Raw genomic sequence first — 16,557 nt, 5'->3', positions numbered from 1 at the left:
TGAGCAGCAAATCTTTTTTTCTCCCTTGAAGGCCTAAAATTCCACATTATTTTGTTCCATGCCCTTGGAAAACCAAACAAAAAAAGGAGCTCCAAGCAAAAGTAGAAAAGTTTAAAACCTCGAAAAGGAATTTTCTCGTTGGTTTTTTTAATGGGGGGTGGATTTTTCTTTTTTTTTTCCTTTTTATTCTCGTCCTCATTAAACCCAAACCCAGCAATTCCTTGGCACCCGCTGGAAAAGCTTCTCCATGGAGAATTCCAATCAACAAAAGCTTTTTTCCAACTCACATTCCAGCTTTTTTTACATCAAATTCCTGAAGAAAACCTCATTTTTTTTGGGTGGGAAAAATAAAGCCTGGAGAAAAAATAAAAGCAGGAAGGATAAACACAAACCCAGCCCGTTTTTCCATGGAAAAAAGGTCCCAAAAATGAGGATTTGGGATTTTTCCAGCTGATTTTTGGTCTGAATTTGGCTTTTCTACCTGTGCAGCCTCAGGGGGAGGTCAAGGAGGATTTTTAGGATTTTTTTTTTCCGTCTCTTCCCGAGGTTTGGAAATCGAGGATGGAAAATCAGGAAGTTCCTGGAGGATTCTTGGATTGGGAGGAGGAGGTGCTGTGGGGAAAAATGGGAAAAGTCAAATGTGGCAGGCTGGAAAAGAGGGAAAATTGGGGTTTTTCTGGAAAATTCCTGTAAAAAAAGGGTGCTGGGTAAAGGGGTTGGTGTGGGGGGGTCCAGCCACTGGTGCATGGGGAAAAATCCCAAATATCCCCCCCCCCTAAAATCATAATAAATCCCAAAAAATTCTCCTCTAAAATAAAAAAAAAAATCCCAAAAAATCCCCCCTAAAATCAAAATAAAAAAAAAAAAAAAAAAAAAAAAAAGCTCTCCTAAAATCAAAATGAATCCCAAAAATTCCCCCACTAAAATTCGATTTTTTTCCTGTTTTCTCCCCAGGGAAGGGTGGGATTGAAGCAGGGAATGCAGTCCTAGAAAATCCAGGATATTCCTAAAGGAATTTTGCCCCCCAAAATGGGATCAAAGCAGCCTCTTCCCAACCCCATCCCAAAATCCCAAAATCCCAAAATTCCAACCCCATCCCAAAATCCCAACCCCATCCCAAAATCCCAAAATCCCAACCCCTTCCAAGCTCTCTTCACTTTACCACCCCAAAATATCCCCTAAAATTCCATTTTTTTCCTATTTTTTCCCATTTTCTCCCCAGGGAAGGGGGGGATTGAAGCAGGGAATGCTGTCCTGGAAAATCCAGGATATTCCTAAAGGAATTCTACCCCCCAAAAAAAACAATAGAATCAAAGCAGCCTCTTCCCAAGCCCATCCCAAAATCCCAAAATCCCAACCCCATCCCAAAATCCCAACCCCATCCCAAAATCCCAACCCCTTTCCGAGCTCCCCTCCCTTTACCACCCCCAAAGATCCCCTAAAATTCGAATTTTTTTCCCGTTTTCTCCCCAGGGAAGGGGGGGATAAAAGCAGGGAATGCAGTCCTGGAGAACCCAGGATATTCCTAAAAGAATCCTATCCCAAAAAAAAAAAAAAAGGAATCAAAGCAGCCCCTTCCCAACCCCATCCCAAAATCTCAACCTCTTCCAGAGCTCCCCTCCCTTTACCACCCCCAAAATTCGGTTTTTTTCCTGTTTTCTCCCCAGGGAAGGATGGGATTAAAGCAGGGAATGCAATCCTGGAAAATCCAGGATATTCCTAAAGGAATTTTGCCCCCCCAAAAAAATAGAATCAAAGCAGCCTCTTCCCAACCCATCCCAAAATCCCCAAATCCCAACCACATCCCAAAATCCCAACCCCATCCCAAAATCCCAACCCCATCCCAAAATCCCAACCCCTTCCAGAGCTCCCCTCCCTTCAACACCCCCAAACCTCCCCTAAAATTCAATTTTTTCCCGTTTTTTTCCCGTTTTCTCCCCAGGGAAGGGAGGGATTGAAGCAGGGAATGCAGTCCTGGAGCATCCCGGGGTATATTCCCGGGGTTTTTTCCCAGATTTCCCGGGTACCTGCGGCCCTGGGCGGCGTTGAGCTGCTCCTTCAGGGCGATGGAGTGCTTGAGGAGGCTGTCGATGCTCTTGAAGTAAACCCCGCTGTCAGCCATGCCCTTGATGGCGCTGGAAAAGCGGGAAAAGCAGGAAAAGTGGGAAAAGGGGGAGCTGGAATTCCCAAATTCTGGTTGTTTCCACTCTAATCCTGGAAAATCTCGAGTTTGCACTGTGGGGATCTGGGGGAAATCACTCTCAAAGCCTTGAGGGTTCTGGTAAATTCCCAAAATCCCGACTCTTCCCTGGATCCTCATTCCCTGGATCCTGCTGGTTTCCAGCCCAGAATTCCAGGAATTTCATCCTCAAAGTGAAAATCTCAAATCCCAACTCATTCCCTGGATCCTGCTGTTTTTTCCAGCCCAGAATTCCAGGAATTTCATCCTCAAAGTGAAAATCCCAAATCCCAACTCATTCCCTGCATCCTGCTCTTTTCCAGCCCAGAATTCCAGGAATTTCATCCTCAAAGTGAAAATCCCAAATCCCAACTCATTCCCTGGATCCTGCTCTTTTCCAGCCCAGAATTCCAGGAATTTCACCCTCAATGTGAAAATCCCAAATCCCTTGAAGTAAACCCCGCTGTCAGCCATGCCCTTGATGGCGCTGGAAAAGCAGGAAAAGGGGGAAAAGTGGGAAAAAAGGGAGGAGAAAGGGGCTGGAATTCCAAATTCTGGTTGTTTCCACTCTAATCCCAGGAAATCTCGAGTTTGCACTGTGGGGATTTGGGGAAATCACTTTAAAATTCTGGGGGTGCTGGTAAATTCCCAAATCCCAGCTCTTCCCTGGGTCCTCATTCCCTGGATCCTGCTGTTTTTTCCAGTCCAAAATTCCGGGAATTTCGCCCTCAAAGTGAAAATCCCAAATCCCAACTCATTCCCTGGATCCTGCTGTTTTTTCCAGCCCAGAATTCCAGGAATTTCATTCTCAAAGTGAAAATCCCAAATCCCAACTCATTCCCTGCATCCTGCTGGTTTCCAGCCCAGAATTCCAGGAATTTCACCCTCAATGTGAAAATCCCAAATCCCTTGAAGTAAACCCCGCTGTCTGCCATGCCCTTGATGGTGCTGGAAAAGCAGGAAAAGGGGGAAAAGGGGAAAAAAAGGGAGGAGAAAGGGGCTGGAATTCCAAATTCTGGTTTTTTCCTCTCTAATCCCATAAAATCTCGAGTTTGCACTGTGGGGATTTAGGGAAATCACTTTAAAATTCTGGGGGTCCTGCTAAATTCCCAAATCCCAGCTCTTCCCTGGATCCTCATTCCCTGGATCCTGCTGGTTTCCAGCCCAGAATCCCAGGAATTTCATCCTCAAAGTGAAAATCTCAAATCCCAACTCATTCCCTGGGTCCTCATTCCCTGGGTTCTGCTGGTTTCCAGCCTGGAATTCCAGGAATTTCACCCTCAAAGTGAAAATCTCAAATCCCAACTCATTCCCTGGGTCCTCATTCCCTGGATCCTGCTGGTTTCCAGCCCAGAATTCCGGGAATTCCAGTCCCAAATGAAAAATCCCAACCCTTCCCATCCCCATTCCCTGGATCCCACTGCGATTTCCAGCCCAGAATTCCAGGAATTTCATTCTCAAAGTGAAAATCCTAAATCCCAACTCATTCCCTGGATCCTGCTGTTTTCCAGCCCAGAATTCCAGGAATTCCACTCTCAAATGAAAATTCCTGCTAAGAGCTCAAAGCTCATCCCAAATCCCGGCTCATTCCCTGGATCCTGCTCTTTTCCAGCCCAGAATTCCGGGAATTTCACCCTCAAATGAAAATTCCTGCTGATCAAAGCTCATCCCAACCTTTCCCATCCTCATTCCCTGGATCCTGCTCTTTTTCAGCCCAGAATTCCAGGAATTTCGCCCTCAATGTGAAAATTTCAAATCCCAACTCATTCCCTGGATCCCGCTGGGTTTTCCAGCCCGGAATTCCTGGAATTCCCGGAATCCCAGTACCCCCAGTACCCCCAGTACCTGCAGGCGTACTCCACGGTGTAAATGGCTCCCTGGCTCTGCTCCTCCCAGCTCTGCATGTCCGACTGGGGAGGGAAAAAAACAACCTGGATCAGGCAGGATTTTAACTGGGAATGGGGAGAATGGGCAGGAATTCCTGGGGAGAGGGAATGGGATGGAATTCCAGAGGAGCTGTGGCTGCCCCTGGATCCCTGCAATGTCCAAGGCCAGGTTAGAGAAGGATCCAGAAAAACCTCGGAGCTGTTTCCAGAGGCTGAAGGGGGCTCCAGGAGAGCTGCAGAGGGATTTGGGATGAGGGATGGAATTCCAGGACACAGGGAATGGACTTAAACTGGGAAATGGAGATTTGGGTGGGATTTTGGGAAGGAATTCCTGGCTGGGAGGGTGGGGAGGGGCTGGGATGGAATTCCCAGAGGAGCTGGGGCTGCCCCTGGATCTCTGGAATGTCCAAGGAAAGGTGGGAGAAGGATCCAGGGAATCCTTGGAGCTGCTTCCAGGGCCTGAAGAGCTCCAGGAGAGCTGCAGAGGGATTTGGGATGAGGGGTGGAATTCCAGGACACAGGTGGGATTTAAATCCTGGAATTCCCAGGCTGGAAAAGCAGCACTGGGCGGGATTTGGAGCCTGGAATAGCCAGGAAAATACCTGGAATACCCCTGGAAAAGCCAGATAGGGTGGGAATGGATCCCGGAATTCCCAGGATGGAGCAGCAGCACTGGCTGGGATTGGATCCCGGAATTCCGAGGCCAGAGGAGCAGGATAGGGCAGGATTTGGATCCCGGAATTCCCAGGCTGGAAAAGCAGCACTGGGTGGGATCTGGAACCCGGAATTCCCAGACTGGGCAGCGGCACTGGGTGGGTTTGTATCCTGAATTCCCAGGATGGAAAAGCGGGATTGGATCCCAGAAATCCGAGGCCAGAGCACCGAGACAGGGTGGGATTTAAATCCCGGAATTCCCAGGCTGGAGCAGCAGGACTGGCTGGGATTGGATCCCGGAATTCCAAGGATGGAAAAGTGGGACCAGGGTGGGTTTGTATCCCGGGATTCCCAGGCTGGAGCAGTGGGATTGGGCGGGATTTGGATCCTGAAATTCCCAGGATGGAGCAGTAGCACTGGCTGGGACTGGATCCCGGAATTCCCAGGCTGGAAAAGTGGAACAGGCTGGGATTTAAATCCCGGAATTCCCAGGATGGAGCAGCAGCACTGTCTGGGATTTGGATCCTGGAATTCTGAGAATGGAAAAGCAGGATGGGGTGGGATTTGGATCCCAGCATTCCCGGGCCGGGCTGCGGCACTGGCTGGGATTTAAATCCCGGAATTCCCGGGATGGAAAACCGGGACAGGGCAGGATTTGTATCCCGGGATTCCCAGGCTGGAAAACCGGGACAGGGCGGGATTTGTATCCCGGGATTCCCAGGCTGGAAAACCGGGACAGGGCGGGATTTGGATCCCGGGATTCCCGGTCCGGGCTGCGGTACCGACCTTGTGCTGGGCCAGCTCGGGCAGGGAGCGGCGGACGTGCTCCTGCAGCCGGAACAGCGCCACCGAGGGCTCGTTGGCCAGCACGTACAGGCTCTCGGTGAACTTGTCCGTCACTGGCGGGGGAGAACCGGGAATTACCGGGAATTACCGGGAATCACCGGGAAATCGGGACATGGCGGGAAATCCACGGGAATATCTCCATGGAAATCTCTCCATAGAAATATGTCCATAAAGATCCGTGGAAATCCGCAGAAAAATCTCCACAGAGAAATCTCCAAGGGATTCCCAGAGGCTCTTCCCAACCACGGCACTCGGGGATCCAAATACGACACGCCGCGTCCTGTCGCGACCGGCTAAATCGCGACCGCGGAGCTTCTCTCAGCGCATCCCCGTGGTCTCCGCGCCCCTCCCGGCCCCGCTTTTCCCTTGCCCGCCGTTCCCGGTCCCGCTTTTCCCGGTCCCACCTTTCTTCACCTTCAGCTGCATCTCCGGTTCCTCCATCCCGCCCGCCGCCGCTTCCGCTTCCGCCGGCGCCCCCTCGAAACCGCCCCGCGCGGGCAGAGAAAACAGCCCCGGCCGGAAACGCGGCCGCGGTGTCAACGTTCCGCTCGGGCGCTGCTACCCTCGAATCGGTGTCACCCCCGGGTCGCCATTGTCACCCCTGGGGACGCTCGGTGTCTCCGGTTTGTCACCCCTGGGGACGACGGTGGCTCCCGGTTTGTCACCCCTGGTGTCACCGTCCCCGGTGTAGTTTAAGGCCGCCCTCAGCGGGAGGTGGGGCCGGGCCGGGCCGGTCCCGCCGCAGGAAGCGCGAGGGAGGGACGGGAGAGCGGGGAGGCCGCGGTGAGACCGGGACCGGGACCGGGGAGAGGGGAGAGGGACCGGGAACGGGACCGGGAACGGGAATGGGGAGAGGGACCGGGGAGAGGGACCGGGACCGGGGAGAGGGACCGGGACCGGGGAGAGGGACCGGGACCGGGGAGAGGGGAACGGGAATGGGGAGAGGGACCGGGGAGAGGGGAGAGGGACCGGGAACGGGACCGGGAACGGGGAGAGGGGAACGGGGAGAGGGACCGGGAACGGGGAGAGGGAACGGGGAGAGGGGAACGGGGAGAGGGACCGGGAACGGGGAGAGGGAACCGGGAACGGGAACGGGGAGAGGGACCGGGAACGGGACCGGGAACGGGAACGGGGAGAGGGAACGGGAACGGGGAGAGGGGAACGGGAATGGGGAGAGGGAACGGGAACGGGGGAGAGGGACCGGGACCGGGCACAGGACCGGGAACGGGGAGAGGGACCGGGAACGGGGGAGAGGGACCGGGGAGAGGGAACGGGACCGGGGAGAGGGACCGGGGAGAGGGAGAGGGAACGGGAACAAGAACGGGATTGGGATCAGAACCGGGATCGGGGAGAGGGACCGGGATTGGGACCGGGGAGCGGAGACGGTGGTGAGGGGCCGGGGAGATGGAACGGGGGAGTCCCGGGGGTCCCTGGGCCGAGCTCGGAGGAGCTCCGGGAGCGGAGATTGGAGAGTGGGAAGTGCCGGGAATAGGGAAGGGAACGGATCCCTGGAACTGGGATGGGAACGGATCCCGGGAACTGGGATGGGAACGGATCCCGGGAATGGGGATGGGAACGGATCCCTGGAACTGGGATGGGAACGGATCCCTGGAACGGATCCCGGGAACGGGGATGGGAACGGATCCCTGGAACGGGGATGGGAACGGATCCCGGGAACTGGGATGGGAACGGATCCCTGGAACGGGGATGGGAACGGATCCCGGGAACGGATCCCGGGAACGGGGATGGGAACGGATCCCGGGAACTGGGATGGGAACGGATCCCAGGAACGGGGATGGGAACAGAGGGGGGATCCCCGGAATAAGGAAGGAACGGGGGGACCCCAGGGATAGGGTTGAGGAGAACAAGAGGGACCCCAAGAACAGCGGTGGGTAAAGAAGGGAGACCCCAGAAATAGAGCTGGGAACGGCAAGAGGGATCCCAGGAATAGGGGAAGGAATGGGAATGGGAAGGTTTGGGAAGGTTTGGGAAGGTTTGGGAAGGTTTGGGAAGGGAAGGTTTGGGAAGGGAAGGTTTGGGAAGGGAAGGGAAGGGAAGGGAAGGGAAGGGAAGGGAAGGGAAGGGAAGGGAAGGGAAGGGAAGGGAAGGGAAGGGAAGGGAAGGGAAGGGAAGGGAAGGGAAGGGAAGGGAAGGGAAGGGAAGGGAGATCCCAGGAACAAGGAGAGAAGGCAAACCCCAGGAATGGGAACAAAAGCAGGACCCCTGAAATAAAAATGGGAACAGCAAGAGGAACCCCAGGCACAGGGATGGAGAGGGAAAGGGGGATGCCAGAAATAGGATAAGAAGAAAAGGGGGACCCCAGGCACAGGGATGTGGAGGGAAGGGGGGATCCCAGCAATAGAACAGGGGGACCCCAGGAACAGGGTGGGGAGGGCAAAGGGCACCCCAAACCCTGCTGCAGTTCGGGGCTCCCAGCACTCGGGGGCTGCCCCACAGTTCCCCCTGTTCCCAACCCACCCTCGTGCCAGGAAGGAGCAGTCAGAGGTGTCCCCCCACTTTTTGGGTGAAAAAAGGGGGAAAAGAGTGAACAGGAGCTGGCGGCCCCGGGGGACAGCGGGGTCCCCTCGGCGTGTCCCCGGCAGGACACGGCGCTCCCGGCATGCGGGGACGGTGAGTTGGGAATGTGGGGGGACAAACTGGGATCCTCCTGGAAAACCTGGGGGTCAGCCAGCCCAGGACACCCCAAAAAGGGGGGTGACCCCCAGGATCCCGCCTTGCAGGGGCGAGGAATCCCTCGGCTGCTTCCATGGATTCCCAGAGTGGCGGCGAGGCCCCGGCCCTGGACGGTGAGTGTGGCACAGGGGGGAAATTCCTGCGGTGTCTCATCCCAAAAAATCCCGGGATGGAGCCTCAAATGTGGAAAATCCCGTTCCAATCCCAATCCCAAAATTTGGTGGTGACTCCTTGTGGGAATCTCATTTTTCCCTGAATTTTCCCCAATTTAATCATGGATCAGGGGCTGGAAACATTTTGGGTTTCTCAAGAAAGAGCCTAAAATGTGGGAAGTCCCGTTCCAATCCCAATCCCAAAATTTGGTGATGACTCCTCGTGGGAATCTCATTTTTCCCTGAATTTTCCCCAATTTAATCACATTTTCCCCAATTTAATCACATATTGGAGGCTGAAAACACTTTGAGAGTCTCAAGAAAAAGCCTAAAATGCTGCCTCAGATGTGGGAAATCCCGTTCCCATCCCAATCCCAAAGTCTGGTGCCGGCTCCTCATGGGAATCTCATTTTTCCCTGAATTTTCCCCAATTTAATCACGTATTGGTGGCTGGAAACATTTTGAGATTCTCAAGAAAGAGCCTAAAATGCTGCCTCAAATGTGAAAAATCCCATTCCAGTCCCAATCCCAAAGTTTGGCACTGACCCTCCTGGGAATCTCATTTTTCCCTGGATTTTCCCCAATTTAATTGTGGATCAGGGACTGGAAACACTTTGGGATTCCCAAGAAAAAGCCTAAAACTGCTGCCTCAGATGTGGGAAATCCCGTTCCAGTCCCAATCCCAAAGTTTGGTGATGGCTCCTCCTGGGAATCTCATTTTTCCCTGAATTTTCTCCAATTTAATCATATTTTCCCCAATGTAATCACTTATTGGGGGCTGGAAACATTTTGGGATTCCAGGGAAATCCTGTTCCAATCCCAAAGTTTGGTGGTGACTCCTTGTGGGAATCTCATTTTCCCCTGAATTTTCCCCAGTTTAATCACATTTTCCCCAATTTAATCACGTATTGGAGGCTGGAAACACTTTGAGATTCTCAAGAAAGAGCCTAAAATTGCTGCCTCAAATATGGAAAATCCCATTCCAGTCCCAATCCCAAAATTTGGTGCCAACTCCTCCTGCCAGCCCTGAGAGGTCGCTGCAGCTCCACGCTGGAACTGGAGATGGGAATCTCATTTTTCCCTGGATTTTCCCAATTTAATCACAGATCAGGTGCTGGAAACATTTTGGGATTCTCAAGAAAGAGCCTAAAATGCTGCCTCAAATGTAGAAAATCCAATTCCAGTCCCAATCCCAAAGTTTGTGGTGATTCCTCCTGGGAATCTCATTTTTCCCTGGATTTTCCCCATTTTGGGATTCCCAAGTGGAGCCCAGCAAGGATGGGAAATAGGAGGATGGACCTGGATGATGAAAGAAACAGAAAAGAAACCTGAAATTAGTAAAGAATAAAGAAATAAAGAAATTATAAACTAATTTTTGAACTAATTTGAAAATTAGTAGAGAATAAGTCCAAAATTAATAAAAAATAAACCAATAAATAAATAAATAGAGAATAAAAAAATATAAAATACACCAGAAATCAGTAGAGAATAATCCTGAAATCAATAGAGAATAAGAGATGAAACTATTAGAAAATAAGCCTGAAATTAATAGAGAATAAACCTGAAATTAATAGGGAATAAATAAAGAATAAGCTCGAAATTAATAGAGAATAACCCCAAAATTAAAACAGAACAAACAAACAAATAAATAGAGCGTAAACTCATAGAGAATAAATAAATATAAAATGCAACAGAAATTAATAGAGAATAATCCTGAAATTAATAGAGAATGGAACTTGAAATTATTAGAGAATAAACCCGAAATTATTGGAGAATAAACCTTGGATTAATAGAGAATAAATTAATAGAAAATAAACCTGAAATTAGTCAAGAATTAATAGAGAATAAATAAATAAGTAGGAAATAAATAAATAGAGAATAAACCCTAAATGAATAGCAAATAAACCCCAAATTAAGACAGTAATTCCAAAATAGAGAATAAATAAATAAATCGAGAAGAACCCCTAAATTAATAGAAAATAAACCAAATATTAATCAAAAATGGCTAAATAGAAAATAAACCTAAAATTAATAGAGAACAGACCCGAAATGAATGGAGAAAAAATGCAAAAATTAATATAATAAACCCGAAATAAATAGAGAAAAACCCCAAATTAAGACAAATTAACAGAGAATAAACCCTAAATTAATAGAGAATTAATTTAAATTAATTAAAATGAAATTAAAAGCCCTCTGTGCTGTCCCTGCAGGTTTCCCCCTGAAGCATTCCAACACCTTGACCAACAGGCAGAGAGGCAACGAGGTGTCAGCGCTGCCAGCCACGCTGGACAGTGAGTGCCACCAGTGTCCCCAGGGCCACCAGGGCCACCAGGGGACAGGGGACAGCAGGGGAGGGGCTGGGGACACCCCAGGGGACAGGGGGACAGCAATGGAGGGGTTGGGGACACCCCAGGGGACAGGGGGACAGCAATGGAGGGGTTGGGGACATCCCAGGGGCTGGGGACACCCCAGGGGACAGGGGACAGTAATGGAGGGGCTGGGGACATCCCAGGGGCTGGGGACACCCCAGGGGACAGGGGACAGTAATGGAGGGGTTGGGGACATCCCAGGGGCTGGGGACACCCCAGGATTTTGGGGACAGCAGGGGAGGGGCTCGGGACACCCCAGGGGACAGCAGGGGACGGATTGGGGCCACCCCTGGGGACAGGGGGACAGCAGGGGAGGGGCTGGGGATATCCCAGGGGACAGCGGGGGAGGGGCTGGGGATATCCCAAGGGACAGCGGGGGAGGGGCTGGGGACACCCCAGGATTTTGGGGACACCCCAGGATTTTGGGGACAGCAGGGGAGGGGCTGGGGACACCCCAGGGGACACCCCAGGGTTTTGGGGACACCCCAGGGTTTTGGGGACACCCTGGGATTTTGGGGACACCCCAGGGTTTTGGGGACACCCCAGGATTTTGGGGACACCGCGGGATTTTGGGGACACCCTGGGATTTTGGGGACACCCCAGGGGACATGGGGACAGGAGGGGAGGGGCTGGGGACACCCTGGGATTTTGGGGACACCTCAGGATTTTGGGGACACCCCAGGGGACACGGGGACAGGAGGGGAGGGGCTGGGGACACCCCAGGGTTTTGGGGACACCCCAGGGTTTTGGGGACAGCTCCCACCCCCACAATTTTCAGGGAATTCTTTTCCCATGTTTCTATCTCTCCCAGCGCTGTCCATCCACCAGCTGGCCGCCCAAGGGGAGCTCGTCCAGCTGAAGGAGCACCTCAAGAAAGGTCGGTGTCCCTTTGGCCCTGCCAGGACCTGCCAGGTCCCCTCTGGTGACCTCACACCCTCAGTGTGGTTTTCACTCTGCCATAAAATCCCGGAATTGGGGTTTTTTTGGGGGTTTTTGGAGATTTTTCCCGTTTTGGAGATCAGAAAAATCCTCAAAAATCATCAATTCCAACCATCCACCGGCTGCCTGTGGTGGTTTTGCGGCCCTTACTGGTTTTACTGGTTTGACTGGGAGCACGGGGGGGTTCACCTGGGTGCTTTCACCTCGCCCAGGTGAGAATTTGGTGAACAAACCGGACGAGAGGGGCTTCACCCCCCTGATCTGGGCCGCGGCCTTCGGGGAGATCGAGACCGTGCGGCACCTCCTGGAGTGGGTGAGGCCGGGGGGCTCCGGGGCTGCCGGGGGCCAGCAGCACCCTGGGGCCTGCTTTAATTAATCCTGGGCTCTGCTTTAATTAATCCTGGGCTCTGCTTTAATCTTGGGGTCTCCCTTTAATCCTGGGGTGTGCTTTAATCAGTCCTGGGGTCTGCTTTAATCCTGGGGTCTCCCTTTAATCCTGGGGCCTGCTTTAATTAATCCTGGGGTCTGCTTTAATCCTGGGGTCTGCTTTAATCAGTCCTGGGGTGTGCCTTTAATTAATCCTGGGGTCTCCCTTTAATCCTGGGCTCTGCTTTAATCTTGGGGTCTCCCTTTAATCCTGGGGTCTGCTTTAATCAGTCCTGGGGTCTGCTTTAATCCTGGGGTCTGCTTTAATCAGTCCTGGGGTGTGCCTTTAATTAATCCTGGGCTCTGCTTTAATCTTGGGGTCTCCCTTTAATCCTGGGGTCTGCTTTAATCAGTCCTGGGGTCTGCTTTAATCCTGGGGTCTGCTTTAATCAATCCTGGGGTCTCCCTTTAATCAATCCTGGGGTCTCCCTTTAATCAGTCCTGGGGTCTCCCTTTAATCAGTCCTGGGGTCTGCTTTAATCTTGGGGTCTCCCTTTAATCCTGGGGTCTGCTTTAATCAGTCCTGGGGTCTGCTTTAATTAATCCTGGGCTCTGCTTTAATCTTGGGGTCTCCCTTTAATCCTGGGGTCTGCTTTAATTAAGCCTGGGGTCTGCCTTTAATCAATCCTGGGGTCTGCTTTAATCAGTGCTGGGGTCTGCCTTTAATCCTGGGGTCTGCTTTAATCCTGGGATCTCCCTGTCTTATCAGTCCTGGGATCTGCTTTAATCAATCCTGGGATCTCCCTTTCTTATCAGTCCTGGGATCTGCTTTAATCAATCCTGGGATCTCCCTCTTTTATCCTGGGATTTCCTTTTTTTTAATCCTGGGATCTCCCTTTTTTTATCCTGGGATCTCGCTCTCTCTTTAATCCAGTGATCTCCCTTTTTTATCTTGGGATCCTTCTCTGTTTTTAATCCTGGGATTTCCCTCTTTTATCCTGGGATTTCTCACTGGTTTTTATTCTGGGATCTCCCTCTTTTATCCTGGGATCTCCTCCCTCTTTTATCCTGGGATCTCCTACTGTTTTCAATCCAGGCATCTTCCTTTTTTTTTTATCTTGGGATCTCCCACTGTTTTTAGTCCAGGGGTCTCCCCAGGGGAGGGAACTGGGAATGAGAATATTCCCAGTAAGGATTTGGGTCAGGGAACTGGGAATGAGAATATTCCCAGTAAGGATTTTGTTCAGGGGAGGGAACTGGGGGTGCAGGGGCGGTGCCAGCCCTCGGGGAGGTGGCCGCGAGCAGTGTCACCCCTACTGTCCCCATGCCCCAGTGTGGGGGCAGTGTCCCCCCTACTGTCCCCATGTCCCTGGTGTGTCGGGCAGTGTCCCCATGTCCCAGTGTCCCTGGTGTGGGGGCAGTGTCCCCATGTCCCCGGTGTGCTGGCAGTGTCACCGGCTGTCCCCATGTCCCCATGTCCCTGGTGTGGGGGCAGTGTCCCCGTGTCCCTGTGTCCCCATGTCCCCGTGTCCCCATGTCCCCATGTCCCCATGTCCCTGGTGTGTGGGACAGTGTCCCTGTGTCCCCAGTGTGCTGGCAGTGTCCCCATGTCCCCGTGTCCCCGGTGTGTGGGGCAGTGTCCCCATGTCCCCGTGTCCCCATGTCCCCATGTCCCCATGTCCCTGGTGTGTGGGACAGTGTCCCCATGTCCCCGGTGTGGTGGCAGTGTCCCCATGTCCCCGTGTCCCCGTGTCCCAGGGCGCGGACCCCCACGCGCTGGCCAAGGAGCGGGAGAGCGCGCTGGCGCTGGCCAGCATGGGCGGCTACACCGACATTGTCACCCTGCTGCTGGACAGGGACGTGGACATCAACACCTACGACTGGGTGAGGCCACCTGCGCGCCCGGGGGACGGTGGGGACAGCGGGGGACAGCAGGGGACAGCGGGGGAGAGCAGGGGACAGCGGAGGACAGCGGGGACAGTGGGGAAAATGGGGGACAGCGGGGGACAGCGGGGACAATGGGGGACAGCGGGGGACAGCAGGGACAGCAGGAAAACTGGGGGACAGCAGGGACACCAGGGACACCAGGACAAACCTCCCCAGTGCCACCAGCACAGCCAGGGGACACCAGTCTGGAGCTGAGGGAGGCTGGAATGGGATCCCAGTGAGATCCAGTCTGGAGTTGGGAGAGGCTGGAATGGGATTCCAGTCTGGAACTGGGGGAGGCTGGAACAGGATCCCAGTGAGACCCAGTGTGGAGCTGGGAGAGGCTGGAATGGGATCCCAGTGAGATCCAGTCTGGAGCTGGGAGAGGCTGGAATGGGATCCCAGTGAGATCCAGTCTGGAACTGGGAGAGGCTGGAGTGGGATCCCAGTGAGATCCAGTCTGGAGCTGGGAGAGGCTGGAATGGGATCCCAGTCTGGAACTGGGGGAGGCTGGAACAGGATCCCAGTGAGACCCAGTCTGGAACTGGGGGAGGCTGGAATGGGATCCCAGTGAGATCCAGTCTGGAGTTGGGAGAGGCTGGAATGGGATCCCAGTCTGGAACTGGGGGAGGCTGGAACAGGATCCCAGTGAGACCCAGTCTGGAACTGGGAGAGGCTGGAATGGGATCCCAGTGTGGAGCTGGGAGAGGCTGGAATGGGATCCCAGTGAGATCCAGTCTGGAGCTGGGGGAGGCTGGAATGGGATCCCAGTGAGACCCAGTCTGGAGCTGGGGGAGGCTGGAATGGAATCCCAGTCTGGAGCTGGGAGAGGCTGGAATGGGATCCCAGTCTGGAGCTGGGAGAGGCTGGAATGGGATCCCAGTGAGATCCAACCTAAGACCAGACAACGCTGGCTGTGGAATCCCAGCAGATCCCAGTCCGGAGCTGGGACAGGCTGCAGGGGGGGGGTCCCAGCGGCTCAGGGACCCTCGAGGGAGGGGCAGGAGCTCGGGAATGACCCTTCCCCTCCCTCCCCTTCCCCTCCCTCCCCTTCCCCTCCCTCCCCACAGAACGGGGGCACCCCCCTACTCTACGCCGTGCGCGGGAACCACGTCAAGTGTGTGGAGGCCCTGCTGGGTAAGGCCAAAAAAAATGAAATTAAATGAATGATCCTGCTGATGCCAGCTCCTGGAATTGTTCCTTCCCTGCCTGGGAGCCCTTTGGGGTCCCTTTTGGGGTCCCTTTGGGGTCCCTGTGCCAGCCCCCCCTTCCCGCAGCGGGCGGCGCTGACCTGACGGAGGAGGCGGATTCGGGGTACACCCCCATGGACCTGGCCGTGGCCCTGGGGCACAAGAAAGGTAAGGGTTGGCCCTGGAAAACAGGGGTTTGACCTCAGAAAAATGGGATTTTCACCTCAAAGAAATGGGGATGTTCCCCTCAGAAAATTGGGGGTTTTCCCCGCAGAAAATGGGGATTTTCCCTCAGAAAAATGGGGATTTTTCACCTCAGAAAATGGGGTTCTGCCTCAGAAAATGGGGTTCTGCCTCAGAAAATGGGGATTTTCCCTCAGAAAAATGGGGATTTTCACCTCAGAGAAATGGGGATGTTCCCCTCAGAAAAATGGGGATTTTCCCTCAGAAAAATGGGGTTCTGCCTCAGAAAATTGGGGATTTTCCCCTCAGAAAAATGGGATTTTCCCCTGGGAAAACATGGGTTCCCCTCAGAAAATGGAGATTTTCCCTCAGAAAAATGGAGATTTTCCCTCAGAAAAATGAGGTTCTGCCTCAGAAAATGGGACTTCTCCCTCAGAAAACTGGGATTTCCATCAGAAAACTGGGATTTTCCTTCAGAAAATGGGGTGTTCCCCTCAGAAAACAGCGATTTTCCCTCAGAAAATGGGGTGTTCCCCTCAGAAAACAGCGATTTTCCCTCAGAAAATGGGGTGTTCCCCTCAGAAAACCGCGATTTTCCCTCAGAAAATGGGGTGTTCCCCTCAGAAAACGGCGATTTTCCCTCAGAAAACACCAGAAAACAGCAGCTCCTCCCCAGAGCAGCCCCCTGAACCCCTGTCCCCCCTCAGTCCAGCAGGTGATCGAGAGTCACATCCTGAAGCTGTTCCGCAACAAGAGGAGGAAGAAGTGAGGGGACACCTCCAGCTGTCCCCAAGGCCACCACGGCCTCAGCCCAGCCTGGAACAGGCTCCAGGCACGGAGAAATCCGGGAATTCCTGCCCTGCCTGGATCCAAGGTGCCTCAAATCCAGGGACGCTCATTCCAGCCCCAGCTGGGCTCTGCTGCTCCGTGTTTTCCACTGGAAATAAACTTTTAATTTGAATTAAACCCGGAAGGAACCCCCTGTGCTGCCTCAGCCCATCCCAATCCTGGTTTTTGGGCAGCCACGAGGGAAATTGGGTGAAAATTTCCCCTCAGCATTCTGGAATTCTGTGCAGAGCAGCCGGGCTCTGCTGCTCCACGTTTTCCATTGGAAATAAACTTTTAATTAAAATTAAAATCAGAAGGAACCCCCTGTGCTGCCTCAGCCCATCC

The 16,557-nt window shown here is 53.1% G+C and overlaps 2 protein-coding genes across 8 annotated transcripts; one reads left to right on the top strand and one right to left on the bottom strand.

Moving 5' to 3' along the window:
* Positions 1 to 106: 106 nt before the first annotated feature.
* On the bottom strand, positions 107 to 6,127 carry BORCS8 (BLOC-1 related complex subunit 8). Of its 3 annotated transcripts, XR_010081124.1 has the most exons (6): positions 5,970 to 6,126; positions 5,506 to 5,618; positions 4,025 to 4,089; positions 2,028 to 2,135; positions 482 to 612; positions 107 to 354 (listed from the first exon to the last, which is right to left on the bottom strand). XR_010081124.1 is itself a non-coding variant. In XM_063403577.1 (5 exons), the coding sequence occupies exons 1-5, from the start codon at positions 6,004 to 6,006 to the stop codon at positions 570 to 572; spliced, it is 366 nt and encodes a 121-aa protein (XP_063259647.1). In that variant the 5' UTR covers positions 6,007 to 6,126; the 3' UTR covers positions 107 to 569. The 3 variants fall into 3 exon arrangements, 2 of the variants coding, with proteins under 2 accessions (XP_063259647.1, XP_063259646.1); XM_063403577.1 differs by having other exon boundaries at positions 107 to 612; XM_063403576.1 differs by lacking the exons at positions 107 to 354; positions 482 to 612; positions 2,028 to 2,135 and adding an exon at positions 2,354 to 2,666 and having other exon boundaries at positions 5,970 to 6,127.
* RFXANK (regulatory factor X associated ankyrin containing protein) lies at positions 6,090 to 16,522 on the top strand. Of its 5 annotated transcripts, none has more exons than XM_063403564.1 (10): positions 6,090 to 6,221; positions 8,055 to 8,196; positions 8,307 to 8,372; positions 10,622 to 10,702; positions 11,559 to 11,657; positions 11,932 to 12,032; positions 13,844 to 13,969; positions 15,082 to 15,148; positions 15,289 to 15,369; positions 16,092 to 16,522. In XM_063403564.1, exons 3-10 carry the CDS (start codon positions 8,333 to 8,335, stop codon positions 16,151 to 16,153), a joined length of 657 nt encoding a protein of 218 aa, XP_063259634.1. In that variant the 5' UTR covers positions 6,090 to 6,221; positions 8,055 to 8,196; positions 8,307 to 8,332; the 3' UTR covers positions 16,154 to 16,522. The 5 variants fall into 5 exon arrangements, with proteins under 5 accessions (XP_063259634.1, XP_063259633.1, XP_063259636.1 ...); XM_063403563.1 differs by having other exon boundaries at positions 6,210 to 6,348; XM_063403566.1 differs by lacking the exon at positions 6,090 to 6,221 and having other exon boundaries at positions 7,729 to 8,196; positions 8,292 to 8,372.
* Positions 16,523 to 16,557: the final 35 nt, after the last annotated feature.

This window comes from Prinia subflava, chromosome 8 (genome assembly GCF_021018805.1).
Source record: "Prinia subflava isolate CZ2003 ecotype Zambia chromosome 8, Cam_Psub_1.2, whole genome shotgun sequence".
In the NCBI taxonomy this organism is placed as follows: Eukaryota; Metazoa; Chordata; class Aves; order Passeriformes; family Cisticolidae; genus Prinia; species Prinia subflava.
This window is presented reverse-complemented; position numbering and strand designations above follow the sequence as displayed.